Below are 20,647 nucleotides of genomic sequence, written 5' to 3'. Positions count from 1 at the left end.
GGATAAATCAGTCAGTACTGACAAATGAACAAACAGCAAAACTGGATAAAGTTGATACAGCATTGGTTTAATGTGCCATGCAAAATGAGCCAGAGTGAAATACTGTATATCCATGAAGCCTCAAGTAAATGCAGTTTGTAACTTTTACTAAATTCCAAGAAGGCACAAACAGTGGTGCAAAATGAGTCATTGTTTAAGACTGAATATTGACCAAATGAAGCTGGGCATACACTACATGACATAAAATCCGAAAACACTTCGAAAAGAGAATTGCTGTGTTTAAATTAACATTCTTGATTTCACTGGCTTACACATACTACATATGCAATAGAAATAAAATGGAAACAACACTAATGGTTGTGAACTAATTTGTATAGAAGAGTACGATGTAGTTTGAGACAATAGTGAATATACTATAGTGAACTATAACATTGTTATGTCATTTAAATGTGCATAATTGTATCTTAAACATCATGTAGTACTTTGGCCTATTATATGTTGTAGTCCTGTTTAAGTTTTGAATAACCTTTACTGAATAAACCACAGTGTCCGATTTGGCTGATGCGCAATCATGTACTTCAAATGTTTTGTCAAATGTTTACCCCTGGTCACCTTCTTTAAAAGTATTATGAATGACGGCATTCCTCTATTTACCGTTTGATCAATGTGACACGAGCCAGTCTACGGCATGTGGAGGATCTGCAGTAACAAGCTGTAGTGACTGCCTTGTCTAAGAAAAAGCTTTGATTAGGGCTGATTTGGGATTGTGTGAAAGCCAGTGTCACAGAAAAATACATGGGTAGATGCAAAAAAGAAAGAGAAGACAGCTAAAATGTTTTTGCAGTCTGTAAAATCTGGCATGTTACCAAGTACTGATTTAGTAGCGTGTCTGAAAAACAAATTGGACATGCCACAATTACTACTTACTTAAGTAAACAGTAAAAGTGACTGTGCATTATAATTAGCAGTTTGCAAAGTATTGTTTCCTTCTTTTCACTTAAATTAAAAAAAAATTTCTGAATAATAATTTAACACGAGTTGTTATACACATGCACACTTAAAAGTCAACAAATATTCACTTACACCCCCTATTATACTTCTGGTAAATTATTTGAATGGCAAACTTATCAGGAATCAGACTACAGTCTCGTAGTGTAGGCTCAGCTTTGTTCACCTTTACATCTGACATTTTTTGAGGCTGAATACAAGTTGTCTATCTGCTTTATGTTAAAATGTTTTGTAACAATAATGGTTAGAGTATACAAGACTTATATTTGTAGTTTATGCTGTTAGAAAAGTCATGAATACTTTATTTATTCAGCTTTAGCTTTAATCTAAAATGCCATGAGTGCCATAGAGTTTTAAGACTTGCATGCTGGCCTTTAGCTCTCTTGGAATGTTTCCTATTATCGTTAAGAATCCACAGTACATAAGGATAAATGTCCACTAGTCTGAGACGTGAATTTGTGTTCTGTGTTAACTCAAACCCTGAGTGATGCAGGTGATGAGGGTGTAAGAGGCACCATGGATCCTGTCTCATAATCAAAGTCTATCATGGTGTGGTAGACGGTGCTCAGACTGCTCATAGAAGATCCAGTGCTCATCTGCCGTTCACGTAGGCTCGCCAGATAACTCTGTCAGAAAAATGGGGAAAAATGAATTAGAGATTTTAAATATGCTTCCCATATTAATGCCTGCTGTTTAGAAATTGGATGTCTAGCAAGACAATATTCAGGTGTCCATATAATTGTAGCCATTCACTGTGTGAGTAGCAGAGATTTTCTTATTGTATGTAATATACTCAAAATATAGTTCACATACACTTGTAAGAAATGTTTATGTCATGGTATTTGAAATGTTGTCCATTTGGAACTGTTTCATGACTTTTTTTCAATTCGTTTTTTTTATTACTGTATTGTTTGGGTTTTATAACAACTTAGCAAGAATTTAACAACTATTATGTCACTTAGCCTTTTTGTGCAATGCACAAAATTTCCCAATTTGGGGAAAACTGCAGGTAAACGTGTAAACAAAACAAAGAAACGCTATGTTGTATTTAAAATGCTATCAAATCCGCTAGATGCAACATCACAATTGATCCACCAGATGGCAGTAGTTAAACACTGTACAGAACAGGGATTCAAACCGTTCAAACGTACTGGAAAATGCAGCCGGTAAGCAAAACAACAGAAACCAAATGTAAATTGGGCCTTGAAGTGCCTAAATCACAATAACACACGTAATTTAATAGTTAATTTACTAATTCAATAAGTAATTAATTTGTTCAACAAATTCAATAAAATAATTAAATAGTTAAGTAAGTTCAGGCTACTAACACAGTTACAAAATGGCCAAATATGGTATTTTATAGAGTTAGGAGGAACAGAGGTCACAAGTAGGGTTGCCAACCGTCCCGTAAAATACGGAATCGTTCCGTATTTGGAAACTAAACGTCGCGTTCCGTATTGAACAGATACGGGACGCGCTTTGTTCCGTATTTTTATCAATGGGAAAGAAACGCTGCAGATTAGATTGTTCAATACTAGAGCTGGGCGGTTCCTGAATCACCCGGGTTAATGATTCGAATCTTTGTACTGAATCAGGAATCACGAGTCCGAAATCTCAATTAACCCGGATCCTACGAGTCCTCTGACTGGCTGCTGCCAAGTATACAAGGCGAGTGAGCCGACTCACTGGAAAGACCTCTGACTCAGATGATTTGGCTGAACCGACTTCACTCCAGTCAGTGAATCTAAGTAATAAGTTAAATATTCCAATAAACAAGCGGCTAAACACACTGTATTATCAGTAGTAGTGGAAGAGATTAGTAATGCAGCATATTTTCTTGTAAGCAAAAGAACAAAATTAGAAAAAAATTATTATTAAAATGCAAATGCTTACAGGCTACTTTAGTACTGTACCACTTAAGGAGTATCATAGCCACCATGGTAATTTTAAACCCTTGACCCATTAACATACCCATCTGATTGGTAGGTGATTCAACCCCCCCTCCCACATAGTCAAGATTTCACTTAAAAAAAGTGTCAACTTGTCACTGATAAGAGAAGTGTGAGGTGCCAAGAGAATTAAGAGAGAAGGATTTATTTACAGAAGATGAGTGCATGGAAGACGTAATATTTGGATGCATTTTAATGCAATAAATCAGTCGCAATCAGAATGTCAGTACAAGTGACTCAACTGACTCAAGTGACCCAAGTAAACCGGATCACATTACTGAGTGACTCAGATTAACCCGAGTCCATAAAATCAACCGAATTTACCACCACTATAAATACTCCGCTGTTTGAGTAGTGCAGTGGGCAGCGCGCATCGCGCACGCTCTTCTGCCTTAGGTTCCGGCTTAGGGCGAAACTAAAGTAACACAAGCAGGGCCGGTGCAACCTTAACCCCCCCCCAGCTCAGGTAAACACCTGGCATCTCACCCCACCCTCCACCCTATGCCTTCCGCCAACCCGCCCGCCCAGGGTGTTCCTTATTTCCAGTTCTGAAAGTTGGCAACCCTAGTCTCAAGTCAAAACTTACTAATGGGGATAGACAGGCACAGGAACACCATGCTTCCTTAACACCCTCCAAAATGACAACAACCACAAAAATAACCACCTAGTTAGATTTAAAAAATGATATTTTTATTTAGGTGCTGGACTGCCTGGCAAAAATGAAAATAAAAAAACACAATGTGGTGTAAACAGTACAATACTCTGATCCAAACCATGAATAAGAAATACGGTCTAATGGGTCACATTTCACCTACCTATATTCTACATTTGGATAGATTTATGTTTAAATTAAGCCTTCAACCCACAATGCTCACTGACAACTGTTAATAAAAGGGCAAGTCGTAGCCTACTGGTTAAGGTACTGGACTAGTAATCAGAAGGTTGCTGGTTCAAGCCCCACCACTGCCAGCTTGCTACTGTTGGGCCCTTGAGCAAGGCCCTTAACCCTCAATTGCTCAGACTGTATACTGTCACAGTACTGTAAGTCACTTTGGATAAAGGCATATACTGTATATAATTTGTAGCAGTATGGTCAATTTATGGTCTGGTGTCTGGTATAATGAATGTTGCATGGTTTTAACAGCTAGCAAATAGTAGGTTTTACAGGACCACATGCACCAAGAGTGCAAACACCTTCAATTCCCCATACTGTTAAACTACCACTTCTATTTCTTAAACATGCATATGTGCTTACAGGTTTCTGTGATTATGTTTATCTACTGTAATATTTAGCTGAGCATTTGAATATTCTGCCTAAAATATTTTATGCTGCGGTTAGATTACTTCAGACTGGTTTATTAATAAAAAAATGTGCTAAATATGGATTTCATATGTCGAGTGCGATGGTGGTTACCGGTGCGAGTACATCTCCTGCGTAACGCTTGAGAGGTGGAGGTCTGCGCTGATGTTTTCCATCAGGTCGCCGTCGTGCATCTGTCTGTCTGATTCGAATTAACTGGACTTGCTTCTGTTTACCACTCACTAGCACTGCAACATAAAAAGTGAAATACGTGGTTGAGAGATTTGTGTGCAGTCATGTGTATAAGAACACTGACAGTAAGTAAAAACAAACCCTATTCATTTTGTGAAAATATTCATGGAATCTGGAGACATCTCAGTTCATGAAGGGCAAAGCTGAAAAGCTCTCTCATGAGAAACTGCCATGCCACTGTGATACATATAGCCAAATGGGCTCGGGAGGACTTCAGAAAAGCATTGCCACTTAACACAGTCTGCTGCTACACCAAGAAATGCAACGTGAAACTCGCTTGGAGCCAGATACCAATTCTATCAATTTCAGCAAGACTATGCCAGGCCACATTTTGCGTATGCTACAACTGTACAGTAGATATAAAAAACATGTGCTTGACTGGCCTGCTTGCATATCTGATTTCTCTTCTATTGAAAATGTATGGTGCAGCATGGAGACTGTTGAGCAGCTAAAGTCTTGTATCAAGCAACAATGGACAAAAATTGCAACCATCAGTGTCCTCAGTTCCCAAACCATTGCAAAGTCTCATTAATAGGAAATGTGATGGAACACAGGGGTATACAGTGTATCACAAAAGTGAGTACACCCCTCACATTTCTGCAGATATTTAAGTATATCTTTTCATGGGAAAACACTGACAAAATGACACTTTGACACAATGAAAAGTAGTCTGTGTGCAGCTTATATAACAGTGTAAATTTATTCTTCCCTCAAAATAACTCAATATACAGCCATTAATGTCTAAACCACCGGCAACAAAAGTGAGTACACCCCTAAGAGACTACACCCCTAAATGTCCAAATTGAGCACTGCTTGTCATTTTCCCTCCAAAATGTCATGTGATTTGTTAGTGTTACTAGGTCTCAGGTGTGCATAGGGAGCAGGTGTGTTCAATTTAGTAGTACAGCTCTCACACTCTCTCATACTGGTCACTGAAAGTTCCAACATGGCACCTCATGGCAAAGAACTCTCTGAGGATCTTAGAAGACGAATTGTTGCGCTACATGAAGATGGCCAAGGCTACAAGAAGATTGCCAACACCCTGAAACTGAGCTGCAGCACAGTGGCCAAGATCATCCAGCGTTTTAAAAGAGCAGGGTCCACTCAGAACAGACCTCGCGTTGGTCGTCCAAAGAAGCTGAGTGCACGTGCTCAGCGTCACATCCAACTGCTGTCTTTGAAAGATAGGCGCAGGAGTGCTGTCAGCATTGCTGCAGAGATTGAAAAGGTGGGGGGTCAGCCTGTCAGTGCTCAGACCATACGCCGCACACTACATCAAATTGGTCTGCATGGCTGTCACCCCAGAAGGAAGCCTCTTCTGAAGTCTCTACACAAGAAAGCCCGCAAACAGTTTGCTGAAGACATGTCAACAAAGGACATGGATTACTGGAACCATGTCCTATGGTCTGATGAGACCAAGATTAATTTGTTTGGTTCAGATGGTCTCGAGCATGTGTGGCGGCAATCAGGTGAGGAGTACAAAGATAAGTGTGTCATGCCTACAGTCAAGCATGGTGGTGGGAATGCCATGGTCTGGGGCTGCATGAGTGCAGCAGGTGTTGGGGAGTTACATTTCATTGAGGGACACATGAACTCCAATATGTACTGTGAAATACTGAAGCAGAGCATGATCCCCTCCCTCCGGAAACTGGGTCGCAGGGCAGTGTTCCAGCATGATAATGACCCCAAACACACCTCTAAGACGACCACTGCTTTATTGAAGAGGCTGAGGGTAAAAGTGATGGACTGGCCAAGCATGTCTCCAGACCTAAACCCAATAGAACATCTCTGGGGCATCCTCAAGCGGAAGGTGGAGGAGCGCAAAGTCTCGAAAATCCGCCAGCTCCGTGATGTCGTCATGGAGGAGTGGAAAAGCATTCCAGTGGCAACCTGTGAAGCTCTGGTAAACTCCATGCCCAGGAGAGTTAAGGCAGTTCTGGGAAATAATGGTGGCCACACAAAATATTGACACTTCAGGAACTTTCACTAAGGGGTGTACTCACTTTTGTTGCCGGTGGTTTAGACATTAATGGCTGTATATTGAGTTATTTGAAGGGAAGAATAAATTTACACTGTTATATAAGCTGCACACAGACTACTTTTCATTGTGTCAAAGTGTCATTTTGTCAGTGTTGTCCCATGAAAAGATATACTTAAATATCTGCAGAAATGTGAGGGGTGTACTCACTTTTGTGATACACTGTACATAACTTTTTTTTTTGGAATGTGTTGCAGGCATCAAATTCTAAATGTGTTTATATTTACAAAATACAATGAAGTTGATCATTAAAATCATTGGAAATCTTTTCTACTGTTTTTTTTTTTTTTTTTTTTTTTACTTATTATTAATAAAGATTAGTTATCATTAATATCGATTTAAGACAATTAACAAATCACAGATTATTTTTTTATGGCATTTTACAAAACATTCCAACTTTTCTGGAAATGGTGCTTTTACATAAATGGCCTCTATAGATTAAATGAAAAGAAACACGTGGCTTCCTTATTATAATTCCTTATTACTATTTTTTCTGCCCCATGCACCACAACCCTGCAGGCTGAGAAAGGTCATGAAAAAGCATATGCACCCTCCTAACTCTTACCTTCAGTCTGTGAAAAACCTCTGGCTGTGTATTTGCACTGTATCATAATTCCCAGAACTGCTATTACAGGCCAGATGCTTGCGATTACCCAGCTGTACCAGCACAGCGACTTCTCCTGGTCCCTCCACAGCGCGATATATGCCCACCATACCAGCATTGGCATCTCTGTACAGTAATCCACACATGCAGCCACAATAGCAGCTCCCATTGTGGCCGTAGCTGTTATAGTCATACGTTTCTGCCAGCAGAGTGTCAGCACAGCAAAGAAAATGCTAGTTCCCAAGACTGTGCCCACAGGCAGCCACACAGGAGTGAAGATTGGATAGTAAAGTCCTGCTGCCACCAGGGCAGTGATGGAGAGCAGAAGTCCCAGATGGAGGCCAGTAAGAAAGAGACCCACACAGCGTACAAGTACGCTCACCAGTCCTCCAAGTAAGCCGATGCCCAGAGAGATGCCTGCTCTTGTCTCTGGATCCAGTGGTGAGTCCAGCAGCTGCTCCCGGAGACACAGCAGGTAGCCTATGCCAGTTCCAAATGCCAGCCCTGACAGGAACATCACCATCTTAAAACAGCGATACCCTGTAAATATCAAACTGATTAGTGACTCCAGACTAGTCAAAGTTTACTGCTGGATTGGTTGTGAATAATACACTGCATTATCAAAAGTAGTAATCATTATTTTGATTGATATTATTTCATTTGAATCCATTAGTTTACTTTTGTGTGTACTTATATGTCAGCAATGTTTGCATGGGTTTGTTAAAAACAATATGTTTGATGATACCCTGTAAATATCAAACTGATTAGTGACTCCAGACTAGTCAAAGTTTACTACTGGATTGGTTGTAAACAATACACTGCATTATCAAAAGTATGAGGACACTTGACCAGTGATGACATAGTTACCTTTAAAAAGTAACTTAGTTACTTTATTGATTACTTGATTTTAAAAGTAACTTAGTTAGATTACAAGTTACTTTATTAGTTACATTCAGCAGCTGCCATAATGCAACTGGAGCTGCGTAGGCGATTGAAGCGGAATAAGAAACAAGAAAGACGCGGAAAACGGAGTCCTCTGTTCACAAGTGTAAGTAAGATAAATAAAAGAAAATTTTTTGAGACAATAAATAACAAAAAGACGATAAATATCCAAAATTTTGGTGAGTGGGGTTTGTAAAGAGTCTGTAACTATGGTGATATTATGTCATCACGTCCCCACGTGTAGTACGTAGCGGTGTTGTGTGCATACTGCATACTTCTGTACTGAAAGTATGTACTTCTTTACCGGCCGAGTAGTGCATACTTCCTCCAATCTAGTGCATACTCTGTAAGTATGCGATTCCGGACGCAGCTCGTGACTTAATTGTCGCATAGGCCAGACGTCACTCTCCGACACGCAAAAATAGTAACGCACAGTAACTTGGATAAGTAACTTTAATCTGATTACTGGATTGGAAATAGTAACGCGTTAGATTACTTGTTACTGAAAAATGTGGTCAGATTAGAGTAACTGAGTTACTGACATCAGTGCACCTGACATTCAAACCCAATTGAAAATCATGTTTTTTTTTCTACTTCATTTTTGCATTTTCTCCCCAATTTCGCGTAGTCAATTTGTGCTGGGGGATCCCTGATCGCAGTTGAGGTGTGTATACTGCTGTTCATGCTTCCTCCGACCCGCGCGCAGCCCTTTGCGGAACCCCTTTTCACCCATGCACTCTGCACAGGCGCCTCTCTATCTGCTAATCAGGGTCCCTACACAGTGTTTGAAGACCCCACCCACATAGTCTGGTCATCCCGCCATAGCAGAGACTTGTCTGCTGCAGGCACTGCCAATTATGCTTGCTAGATGGCACCCAGCCGTCTGTTGGCAACGCCGAGTTTCAAACCAAGGAATTCAGAATCTCTGTGCTGGTGTGCTAGTGGAATATCCCGCTGCGCCACCTGGGAATCATGTAAAGTATGAAAGCTTGGACACTGAACACCTTTGAGATGCAATGGAACATCAGTTGTGAGGCATGCCATCCTGTCCAACATTAGTGCCTGACCTCACAAACTAGATACTTTACTAAATGAGAAAAGACACACTTCAAAATCTTGAGATATGCCTTACCAGAAGGATGAAGGCTAATATAGCAGCAAAAGGGAGGGTCGACTAATCAGCTCTGGTGTTCACAGTGCATATTTGTTTCTGTAGCATTCACTTAGTAATCATTATTAGTGTGATTGCAGTAAGACAATCACACTATTGTTATTCGATAGTCATATTATTATTATTATTATTATTATTATTTGTATTATTCCGCCCATTTTTTTTTTATTGATATTATTTAATTTGAATCCATTAGTTTACTTATGTGTGTACTTACAGTGTACCACAAAAGTGAGTACACCCCTCACATTTCTGCAAATATTTTATTATATCTTTTCATGGGACAACACTATAGAAATAAAACTTGGATATAACTTAGAGTAGTCAGTGTACAACTTGTATAGCAGTGTAGATGTTCACTGTGGGGTGTACTCACTTATGTTGCCAGCTATTTAGACATTAATGGCTGTGTGTTGAGTTATTTTCAGAAGACAGTAAATCTACACTGCTATACAAGCTGTACACTGACTACTCTAAGTTATATCCAAGTTTCATGTCTATAGTGTTGTCCCATGAAAAGATATAATGAAATATTTGCAGAAATGTGAGGGGTGTACTCACTTTTGTGATACACTGTACATGTCAGCAATGTTCAGATGGGTTTGTTAAAAACAATATGTTTGATGTGGGTTATTAATTCTTCACTTTTCTCAGCTGTTCTTAATGTGAGATTGAGCTAATTCACCACAAAGAAGCTTATGTTAGAGAATGAATAGGCAGATTTAATCAAAATCCTTTGGTACTATATAAGCCCTGAGCACAAGCCCTGAAAACAGGAAGTATGGTTTATAAAAAGACAAGGTCTACAATAGACGGTAGTCAGCAGTGATCACGTAAGGAAACTGAACATGGCTTCCAACTGGGTCTGAAGAATGAGTGTGTTTTTAGTTCAGTACATTTTGGGGGAGCTCTTTCCTGAGCACATCTTTGTTGAGTGTATTAATATAAAAATGATTTCTAAAACGAGCAGGTAAAATAAATCAGGTTCTATTGATCACTGTTTTAGACAATACAGTGCATGTTTCTGGCAGCTGTTACAGTCAAAAGTATTTTTGAATGATGGAAGTTCCCTCAGGTTAGTTGAGAAGTGGTGTGCAGTGCTGGTGTGTATTGGGATATTTGATAGGGTTTTAAATAAATGTCTGACTGGGCCATTTAAAAACATTTTTGGCAGTGTGCTTTTAATTCATATTCTGCTAAAAGATTTATATTAATCATATTAGTTTAAGCTTTCTGGCTAAGAAATGGCAGGTGTTCATTCCAGATCTCTGTGCTATTCATTTTTCCATTAACCATGACAAAAAATTTATCTACAATGGATCTGAATAACATGAGGCTTCCACCACCATATTTTACAGTGCACATGGTAATAGCTGGCTGACGTGTCACTACATTGTAAAGGCTTTTAAGTAGGGCTGTCAAACGATTAAAATTTTTAATCGCGATTAATCTCAGAATTTCATATAGTTAATCGCGATTAATCGCATTAAATAAAATCTGTGTAAATGTTATAGAAAACAAGGTTTTTTAAGTGAAATGTGAAAAGTGGACGTTTCTACACGAAGTGAGTGTGTTTTGACCCTTTTGGGGCTTCCATAGTTCATGGACTAGCGTGCTTGACTCAGTATTCAGTGCCGTAACAGATTAAGTTAATAAAGTGTTTTGCTCCCGACAACTTGTGAATATAGCGTGTATTTATTTCTTTATTATGCAAGTGCATCCCTACGACGCTCAGTTATATTATTTTAACAAACCGCAAATGAACAACGGTGGCAAGTCCGACATTAAAACGTTTGTTCTACCAGTCAAGTCTCAACATGAACTAGAATCTGCGTTAACGGCACTATTTTTTTTAATCGCGTTAAATTGAGATTGCGTTAATGCGTTATTATCGCGTTAACTTCGACAGCCCTACTTTTAAGTGCTTGTGGTTTATTAAATGTCACACATATATACAGTTACACATTAAAGAAATATACAGGAATATCAAGAGAAAACTGCTGGGACATTTGTTATTGTTTATGAGATCAGTGTATGGTTTTGTCCATAAGTTTTTTCCTTAAAAATGGAAGTATATACTACGCTAAAACCAAATAGAGACATGCCTACAGACTGTAAAACCCAAGCCATCTTTAATATCAGATGTATTGTATACATAATGTAGCAAAACATCGCATTCAACTTTACAAATTCACTCTAAACTGACATGTTATCAGGTAACTACACATTTTTGGAATTTAGCAGATGCTTTTACCCAAAGCGACTTACAGTACTGTGACAGTATATTGGCTAAGCAATTGAGGGTTGCTTTAAGGTCCCAACAGTGACTGGTAGTGGTGGGGCTTGAGCCAGTGACCTTTTGATTACTAGTCCAGTACCCTAACCGATAGGCTACAACTGCCCTACATGAGAGCATGAATCCACAGGTAAACAGCATTTATGCAGCACTGGAGAAATTTCCCCGCTGCATCCCAAACTGCTTCCAGTGGCTTCATAGTGTGTAACTATACTACTATTAACAAACTAATCAGACTATTTAGTAAGCTAGAGTGTTGTTTGGAATACAGCTTGTTTTTCTAATGTTTCTCTGACCTCTTCCTTTAGTAGTCAAAGTTTAGCTTATGAAATTCAAACTGTGGTTTGTTCTGTACTAGTAAAAGTTCAAACATGAATATCCAGACTCATCTAGTTAAAGATGAAGCCTGGCACAACAAGACAAAACAACTTCAAGCATTATATAACAGCTCATACGAGGGATCTTCAGTAGTTTCTGCACTTGTACATTTTCATTAGAAACAGTGAAGGTGGGAGGAGTAGTAATTGGTCATGTCTGAAAGACAGATTTCCACCTTTATGGACGCTCAAAGAAGCTTTAAGGGGGAAAAGATTTTCATGTGATGATGATGTGAAAGCAGCGGTGCATCAGTGGCTACACTCTTAACCAAAAACATTTTTTGCTGATGCATTAAAAGGTTGGTAGGATGCTGGGAAAAATGGATCAGAAGGTGACTATGTAGAAAAAGATGTAACTTGTTTTTAAAATTCTTAATAAATAGTTTAAAAAAAGTGTGGAAACCTTTTGAAGAACCCTCGTATAAAAGCCTGAAACTGGGATCCTGAAGATGCAGATCCCCAAAACTACCTACCTGTTATTCCCCCATCTCTTTTTTTTTATTATTATTTTTTCTTCTTAATTCCCACACAATTACCAGCATAATCACAGCAAATACTCACCCCAGAAGCAGAAGACAATTCCCAGAGCGAAGAAAATGGCGCATGCAACTGAAGGAATGACCTCATACTTGTTTCTGACCTCCAGAACACAGCCGTGTGATGGTGACTGTGTGGGCATCATCCCCTCTGCAACAAACTTAGAAGGGTCTGCCAGTGTGGCTCAGAAGTTCAATATGACATGAAACAGAGGGATAGTCTCTTATTGGAAACATGTACATGCCATCCTTGTTTCATGGTTAAGGGAAATCCATGTTTTCTTTTATAGAAAGTTTAGAACAAGAGAAGTGAAATCCTGAAGTTAAGTCCAAACTTTTATCTGGAGCCAAATCACCTAAAAACAAACAAGAAATTTATTATTTATGAACATCATGTTTCTAAATGTGCATCATAATTAAAGATTATTAAAAATTGTCCAGGGTGTTTCTGCGTTGTGCCCAGTGTTTTCTGGTGGAAAAGTTTTATTAGTCAGACATGAAGCATATATTTCAATGATGGGGCAACAGCTGTAAAACAACATGGAAGCCTGTTAGTGAATAAGAAAGCAAACACTTCCTTCTTCATCAGCTAGACAAATCACTCAGAGCTCCATGTCAGGACCCTTACACCCTAGGGCACGGGGGATAGACACTAACTAAACATTAAAACATGGCAAGGAAAAGTACAAAACGAGAAATATCAACTGTATTTACAACAGTAAAAAATGTTTGATTTAATTTGTCATTAAACTTAAAAGTGTCAACTTTTAAAATACAAATTCCAGTTTCTGTGTAAATATAAGTAATAAAATTACCCATGACCTGTTCAGCTGTGTCTGCGATGTACTGATTTACAAAAGCCCAAATTTAAGATATTAAAGTACAGTACTTTACTAAGAGCACTTTATAAGGAACTAATATTTGGTACTTAGATTTACAAACTGTATTATGTGTGACACCTACTATACAATTACTGACTATAGCCTATCTGTTGCTTTATATACGTGGTTATTTCTCTGTACCCCATTAAGCATTCAAAAGCGACCCCTGTTGTACTCCAACTGACTGTAAGAGATGAACCATTCACATAACTACAATGACATTAACAGGGTATTGACATGATAGTGTGTGTTGTTCTTGTATAAGTGTATCAGATCCAGCAGTGTTGTGGGATTTTCTACTGTTTAGACTTAATGGCCTCTTTATTAGGAACACAGACCCTGTAAGCAATCATTGTAGGTGTACAGTTAGAGACCAGAGCTTTTTGCTGTTTTCTATGCTGCACCTGATACACTCATACCAGTACAACACACACTACCATATCATGTTAGTGTCATTGCATTGCTGGGAACGCTCCACCACCCAAACATCATCAGGTCAGTTGGGTACATAGTGGGGTCCTGTTCGATTAAAGTGTACATAGCAGATGAATGGGCTATAGTCAGTAATTGTGTACAGACAATGTTCATCTGTATGGTAGTTGACTCTATAAAATTATCAATGAATGTATACATCAGATAGGTGTGCCTAAATTATTGTAGTTTTACTTTTTTGATTATGCCATATTTTGGTCAAATACAGATAAAGCAAAACCACCAAACCTTCTGTACCACTGCATCACAATTATGTGAAATAAATAGAAAAAACTTTATTTCACCAAACCAGAATAAGAGATTGATAGTAATATTTAGTCACACCATCAACTAAATCTTTAAACTGCTGCTTACCACATCCACATTTGATGTTTTTGCATTCATGATGAACTTATTAGTTTTGTATTGGGTGTCCCCATCATTTCAAGACGATTCAATGTGGGGTTGGCTGAAATTTTGACTCTAAATTGTGAAAAAATAGACACCTGGTATCACAAGTTTCTACAAATTAACCAACAATGCATTAAAATTTGATTTTTAAATAAACTTAATTCATTTTTAAGTTTATTTCACATTTTAAACATTTTAAATGATTTTAAGGGTTTCTCTATAAAATAGCATTAAGATCTAATTCTAAATACTTTTTTTTACAATCAGGTGAGGATTTCTAGGTATTTAACCATAATTATTTATGGACAAATCTAACACAACTGTGAGATCTGGAAACACCTGTAAACCTTCTGTCCTCTCCCAGTTTTCCTCTTTGGCCCAGCTGAAGGAAGCAGGATTCCTGTCCCTCCTATCATCTCTCAGTACTGGCACCCACTAGCTTACTTCATCCAAACACAGGATGCATGTTTAGGAAGTGAACTCTGTAAATGTCTCATTGTTCTGCACACATGGCAAACTGCTTCCCTTTTTACAGTCCTGACTAAAGTCAAAACAATGACTGTGTGACTGTGCTCGCTAAAAAGCATCCATGTATATTCATTTTAAACCATATTGGTTTTATTAGGGGTATTACCTAGATGTGTAATGATGAACACATTTTATAATATCAGTTGTCATATCTGCCCCTAGATACAAAAACTCAGCAGCATGCATACATACATACACTGGATGGCCAAAATTGTGATGTTTCTTTTTATTACTGAGTTCAGATTTTCCAGCCTAAGCCACACCCATTGTCACCAGTCAAGCCAATTTTACATAACCCATTAGCGATGCTGATTATAGAGCAGGGCCTTATATTCTCTACACAAGGAAAAATTATGTTTTCTGAGCTCTAATGGAAAGTGAAGCACTGTCCTTTAAAGCCTGCAGGTCAGTTTAAGAAAGTCGCCTGTTCACATCAGCTATAGGTCACATTAATAAACGTAACGTGAACAACCTAACAAACAATTCAAAAACAGAAAAGAAAATTCAAACAGACCACCTAGTCTTAGACATTTTAAAGTAAGTTTTGACTTAGTATCAAGGGCAGTGCTTTTTAATCATTTAAACAATCTGTGCTGTTAGCTGTTTCTAAGCAACAGGTAAACGATGTCTGTACTTTAAAAAAAAAAAACACAGAGGAAGCATTAGTCATATTACTAACCACTTCAGGGAATAACATTCACTCCTCCGTAATTAAGATATCATCCCGACAACTACAAGTTCATGAAATATTCTGTCACTTCGCCCCTTTTCGGAGTTTGGAAATACATTCCTGGCAGGAATTCTATTTCTGTGGTAGGATTAAAATAGCTTGTTAAAACAATATCACAAGTTAATAACATTTTGATTACTTTCAAAGAAGGGGAATGTTTTAAGATAGATTAAGTTACAAGTTACTTTACAGGAAACAATATATAGTAAAGCTTATCCACTACAAACTAGACAACAGGTCAATTAGAAATAATTATAACTTTAAGCTCTTATAATAGTTCTTGAATATTGTTTGTTTGTTTATTAGGATTTTAACGTCATGTTTTACACTTTGGTTACATTCATGACAGGAACGGTAGTTACTCATTACACAAGACTCATCAGTTCACAAGGTTATATCAAACACAGTCATGGACAATTTAGTGTCTCCAATTTACCTCACCTGCATGTTTTGGACTGTGGGAAGAAACCGGAGCTCCCGGAGGAAACCCACACGGACACGCAAACTCCACACAGAAAGGACCCGGATCGGCCCGCCTGGGGATCGACCCCAGGACCTTCTTGCTGTGAGGCGACAGTGCTACCCACTTAGCCACCGTGCCGCCCCTAGTTCTTGAATATCACTACTACTACTACTATTAGATAGATAGATAGATAGATAGATAGAGAGATAGATAGATAGATAGAGAGATAGATAGATAGATAGATAGATAGATAGATAGATAGATAGATAGATAGATAGATAGATAGATAGTCTATTTATCCCGAGGGAAATTATTGACATTAATTATTAACAGTAATACTACTAATAATACTACTATTAGTACTATTAATTATACTACAACTAATACTAATACTATTACTATTAACAGTAATACTACTACTGTCATTACTTCTACTACTTCTATTAATAATAATTATTATAATTATACTGCTACTACTAAACATACTATTACTAATAATATTTATAATAGTAACACCACTGCCAGTTATTTAACCTCCATTACAAATTAGGTTCATTAGCAAAATGTCCAAACTTTCAGCACTTTGCAATAAACCAATCAATCAATCAAAAAAAAATGTAAATAGCTCAGCACAGTCTCAGGATTATTCAACCCCCTGAAATAAATCCCTTATAAAAGCACACATTTGCAAATCAGCTGTTGTCTCAAGCACATCTGATGCAGCTAATCAAAAGCTTAATAAGTTGCATAAGGTGTGCTTGAGATACCACCAGATTCCTGAAGAGGCAGGTGGTCAGAAACCCTCAAAGGACTGCAAAAGAGCTGCAGGAAGATTTGGTGGCAAGTTGGCAACAGGCACTAAGGTTTCACTTATAAATAAGCCACAAAAGTCTTGTGATTCTGTTCTGTGGAGTGATAAAACAAAACTGAATTTTTTCAAGCCTATGGATCAGCAGTATGCCTGGAGGAAGAAGAATGAAGCACACAATAAAAAAACACCCTGTCTACAGTAAAGCATGGCGGTGGCTTGGTGATACACTGGGGCTGCTTTGCTTCCTCTGTTACTGGAAACCTGCAGCATGTAAAGGGCAAAAGTGATTCAATCAAGTGTCAGGAAATCCTAGTAGAAAACGTCATGCCTTTTGCGAGAAAGCTGATGCTTGGGCATCACTGGACTTTCCAACAGGACAGTGATCAAACAGCTGAAAGTCTGTACATTTAGCTAATAAACCAACTTTGCAATGGGGGTTAAGTAATTTTGATTGCAATTATACTACTATGGCTAGTAATAATAATCATTAACACAATACAATGTCATGATATGAGAATATCATTAAGTGCTTATATCAACCACTGTTTTTGAAACCTAAACTAAATGTACATAATTATAGCAAACAGCCTTCTGTGTTGGGCATAAACATTTATTTAACCATGCATTTTAATTATTTGTAGCTTAATAAATAAAATAACTTATTTAATAAATCATTCTTGCACAAGCTGATACTGGTTAAAGAATTTTGTCACATGGGACATGCAAGAAAATAGTAGCACATCATGTAGTAGTAGCAGCATCATGCTATGGGGATGCTTCTCAGTGGCACTGACAAGGAGACATTTACATTACATTTTCTGCATTTAGCAGACGCTTTTATCCAAAGCGACTTACAATTATGACTGAACACAATTTTGAGCAGTTGAGGGTTAAGGGCCTTGCTCAGGGGCCCAACAGTGGCAACTTGGCAGTGGTGGGGCTTGAACCGACAACCTTCTGATTACTAGTCCAATACTTTAACCACTGAGCTATCACTGCCCGGGTAAGAAGACCTCACACAAAATCAGATTAGAGTGACAGTTCACCTTTTAACATGAAAATGACATGGGTCAGGTCTATGAATGTCCTTAAATGGCCTGGCCAAACCCCAAAGTTTAACTTCTTTAAACATCTGTGGATGCTCACCATCCAATCTGATAAAGCTTGGGACGATCTGCGATAGGATAACTGCTCAAATCCATGTGTACAAAGCTTAGAGATGTATTTGCTTGTAATTGCTGCCAAAAGGACTTCTACAATGTATAGAATAAAGGGTCTGAATACTTGTCAATAAGTAATTTTTGATTTTTGATTTACCCTTCTAAAAATGTTCTCACTTTGTCATAACCGACACAGACAGTGTACTCCAGCATTTCTGGAAATGAGGTTTGTAATAGTACTATTTGTGTCAATGTTACTGCTTATTATCTGAGTATTGAAATAAACAGAAAAGTGAAAAGAACAGATGCCAACAACAGTGAACACAATATTATTATATCACAGCTCAGTGATCCCACAACAAATATTATAAGCATTTCCCACAGTTGTCAGGGCATTTTCTCCCATGGATACTGCTTATAGGAATTGTTTGTTTAGGAATTTCCCTTCACAAAAGCAGAAGAGGCCAGCAGAGCAAGTGTGTATGCATGCTGATGTCTTTTCCTATAACCTCTTGAAATACATTTAAAACAAACTTAAACTAACTTACATTTGTCAAGGGTTTTTGACAAATAAGTTATGTAATCAAATCATTCAGTCACATCAAAACTTACAAGACAGCAAATGTACCAACTATAATCTGCAAAATCAACAACAAAAAAACTGTTTATTGCAACTATATGTATTAAATGTGTTTTTTAAAAATCTATTTGGCATATTGATTTGGGATGTCCTAATGAATTCCTTGCTACTGTAAGTTTGTACCACTAAGCCTTAATACATTTAAAAAATAGCAAATAAAACACAGACCTTCACGTGTAAATATACAAATATTTAATAATATGTATATTAGCTTTTTCAGTAAACAAATTTTACTAAAATTATTGCATAAATAATTGCATTATATATATATTGATATATATATATATATAATCCACAATACACTACAGTACAACTGTGCCAACCAACTCCTGTATTAGTTGCTAATGTTTCTTACTAACTTTATCCTGTGCTCCCTAAATACATTTCTACAGCACTTCTATTACAACTTACATTAAGTTTTGCCTAAGTTAAAACATAACCGCTTTAAAAAAAGTAACCAAACTTACGTAGAAATGCCGCTTTTAGAGAAAACACCGGTAAACTGTTGTCTACAACTTGACTAACATCGTTTACACACGTTCACATTTAAATCCTCGTTTTAAACCCTCAGCACCACCTGCACTCAGTACATCACCGCGTCCCCATCTGCTCACACATTAACGGACTCAAACCGGGTTGCCAGATTCCTCTGAAAAACGCCCATGTCGGAGATAGAGCTGAACTATACGTAGAAACCGTTAAGAGTTTTGTGGGAAATGTTGCACTTTTGTAATCTCTCATTTTAAGTATGTGGAATTGTTGCCGGGATAAATCAGCATTCCATCAATATTTTTAATATATAAAATAAAAGTGCACCAACATGCTATCAGAATTGTATTCTTGTTAAATTTGTTTTGTTTGACTCTTATTTAGTAAAATCTCAAATGAAGGATCAGGCTAAACTTGGCAACATTTACTGGCGCTTGGAAGCCGTTATTTTCTACGCAGGCTATTTCCATATAAATAGCCATATTCACCAAACGAAGTTGTTTATTTTTGAATTTTACTAGTTTCTTAAAGATACACTGTATACAACGCTTTATTATTTTGTTTATTCGACGAATTCAGAGTTTCCCGTATGCCATTGTGTTCTAAAATTGATTTTAGCATCAACTTATAAGCAAATATATTCAAATAATTTAACCAAATACTGTTTTACATGCATTGTTACCTTAAAAGACATAGTTTAGGAGGAAACAAACTTTCATTACTTGGACCTAGTTACCATTATGTTTAATAAACAAAATACATGTTTGTAGATAGCAATTTATATAGTAAATTAAATTCAATAATTACTTATGACATCATTCACACAAAAAGTCACGTTTAAACTCATTCATTTTTCGTTACATTTTGCACTTGGTAGTTGGTGCATTTATTTATTAGTATTTATGTCACCACCAGGTGTCCATCTACTTCCACACAAACCTTCAAGAGGTCCTGCTACTACTTTTACACATCATTTAAAACATTTTATGTAGTCAACAGGGTTTATATGACAGATCTTTTTACATCCCTACTTGTACAGTTATATTTAAATACTTATTAATAAGATGCAGCTATTAAGCATGTATCATCACTGAGCTTTTTTTTAAGTACAACTATGTATGTGCCCTTTGTAGACAAAATCCCATTTACCCATCCATCTGTGAAAAATAATTCTGTTCTAGGCTTAGCTTGGTATAGCTTGTAGGTGTTTATTTGAATAATATCGGCAATACTTTTCATTACATTTCATTACAATTTCTACTTCAGAGTACTTGGCTTGATTGAGGAGAGCGAGACTGACACACGCCCCCCTCCAACATGTGTGCAGTAGCCGACTGCATCTTTTCACCTGCACGAGGCGAGTTCATATGCGGATCAGCTTTGCGCACGGATAGCCACATTCTGATGTTGATCTGTATCTCTTTTCCAACTCTCTTCAAACTTCTTTTTTTAATTTTCATGAACTTTTCCCCCTTCTAATGTCCTGGTCTAATTCTAGAATGAAATAATTTCAAGTACATTTAATTTTCATGCCCCTCTTAAAACAAAACTGATCCCTGCTTTACATACCTCGCCAAGATTCATCCCTGA

General features: G+C 37.6%; 1 protein-coding gene across 1 annotated transcript; it reads right to left on the bottom strand.

Moving 5' to 3' along the window:
- Window positions 1-55: 55 nt before the first annotated feature.
- On the bottom strand, window positions 56-19,168 carry LOC134318236 (transmembrane protein 198-like). Its single transcript, XM_062999060.1, has 5 exons — window positions 19,036-19,168; window positions 12,499-12,829; window positions 7,113-7,691; window positions 4,372-4,505; window positions 56-1,634 (listed from the first exon to the last, which is right to left on the bottom strand). The coding sequence occupies exons 2-5, from the start codon at window positions 12,617-12,619 to the stop codon at window positions 1,482-1,484; spliced, it is 987 nt and encodes a 328-aa protein (XP_062855130.1). The 5' UTR covers window positions 12,620-12,829; window positions 19,036-19,168; the 3' UTR covers window positions 56-1,481.
- Window positions 19,169-20,647: the final 1,479 nt, after the last annotated feature.

Source organism: Trichomycterus rosablanca, chromosome 7, assembly GCF_030014385.1.
Source record: "Trichomycterus rosablanca isolate fTriRos1 chromosome 7, fTriRos1.hap1, whole genome shotgun sequence".
NCBI lineage: Eukaryota > Metazoa > Chordata > Actinopteri > Siluriformes > Trichomycteridae > Trichomycterus > Trichomycterus rosablanca.
This window is presented reverse-complemented; position numbering and strand designations above follow the sequence as displayed.

What these genes read in the sequence shown, in the direction of transcription:
- LOC134318236 (XM_062999060.1), bottom strand. Translation starts at nt 12,619, where the DNA reads ATGATGCCCACACAGTCACCATCACACGGCTGTGTTCTGGAGGTCAGA. An exon ending in AATTGTCTTCTGCTTCTGGG is followed by an intron (nt 7,692 to 12,498) that starts GTGAGTATTTGC and finishes TGATATTTACAG; the next exon opens with GGTATCGCTGTTTTAAGATG. An exon ending in CAGGAGATGTACTCGCACCG is followed by an intron (nt 1,635 to 4,371) that starts GTAACCACCATC and finishes TTTTTCTGACAG; the next exon opens with AGTTATCTGGCGAGCCTACG.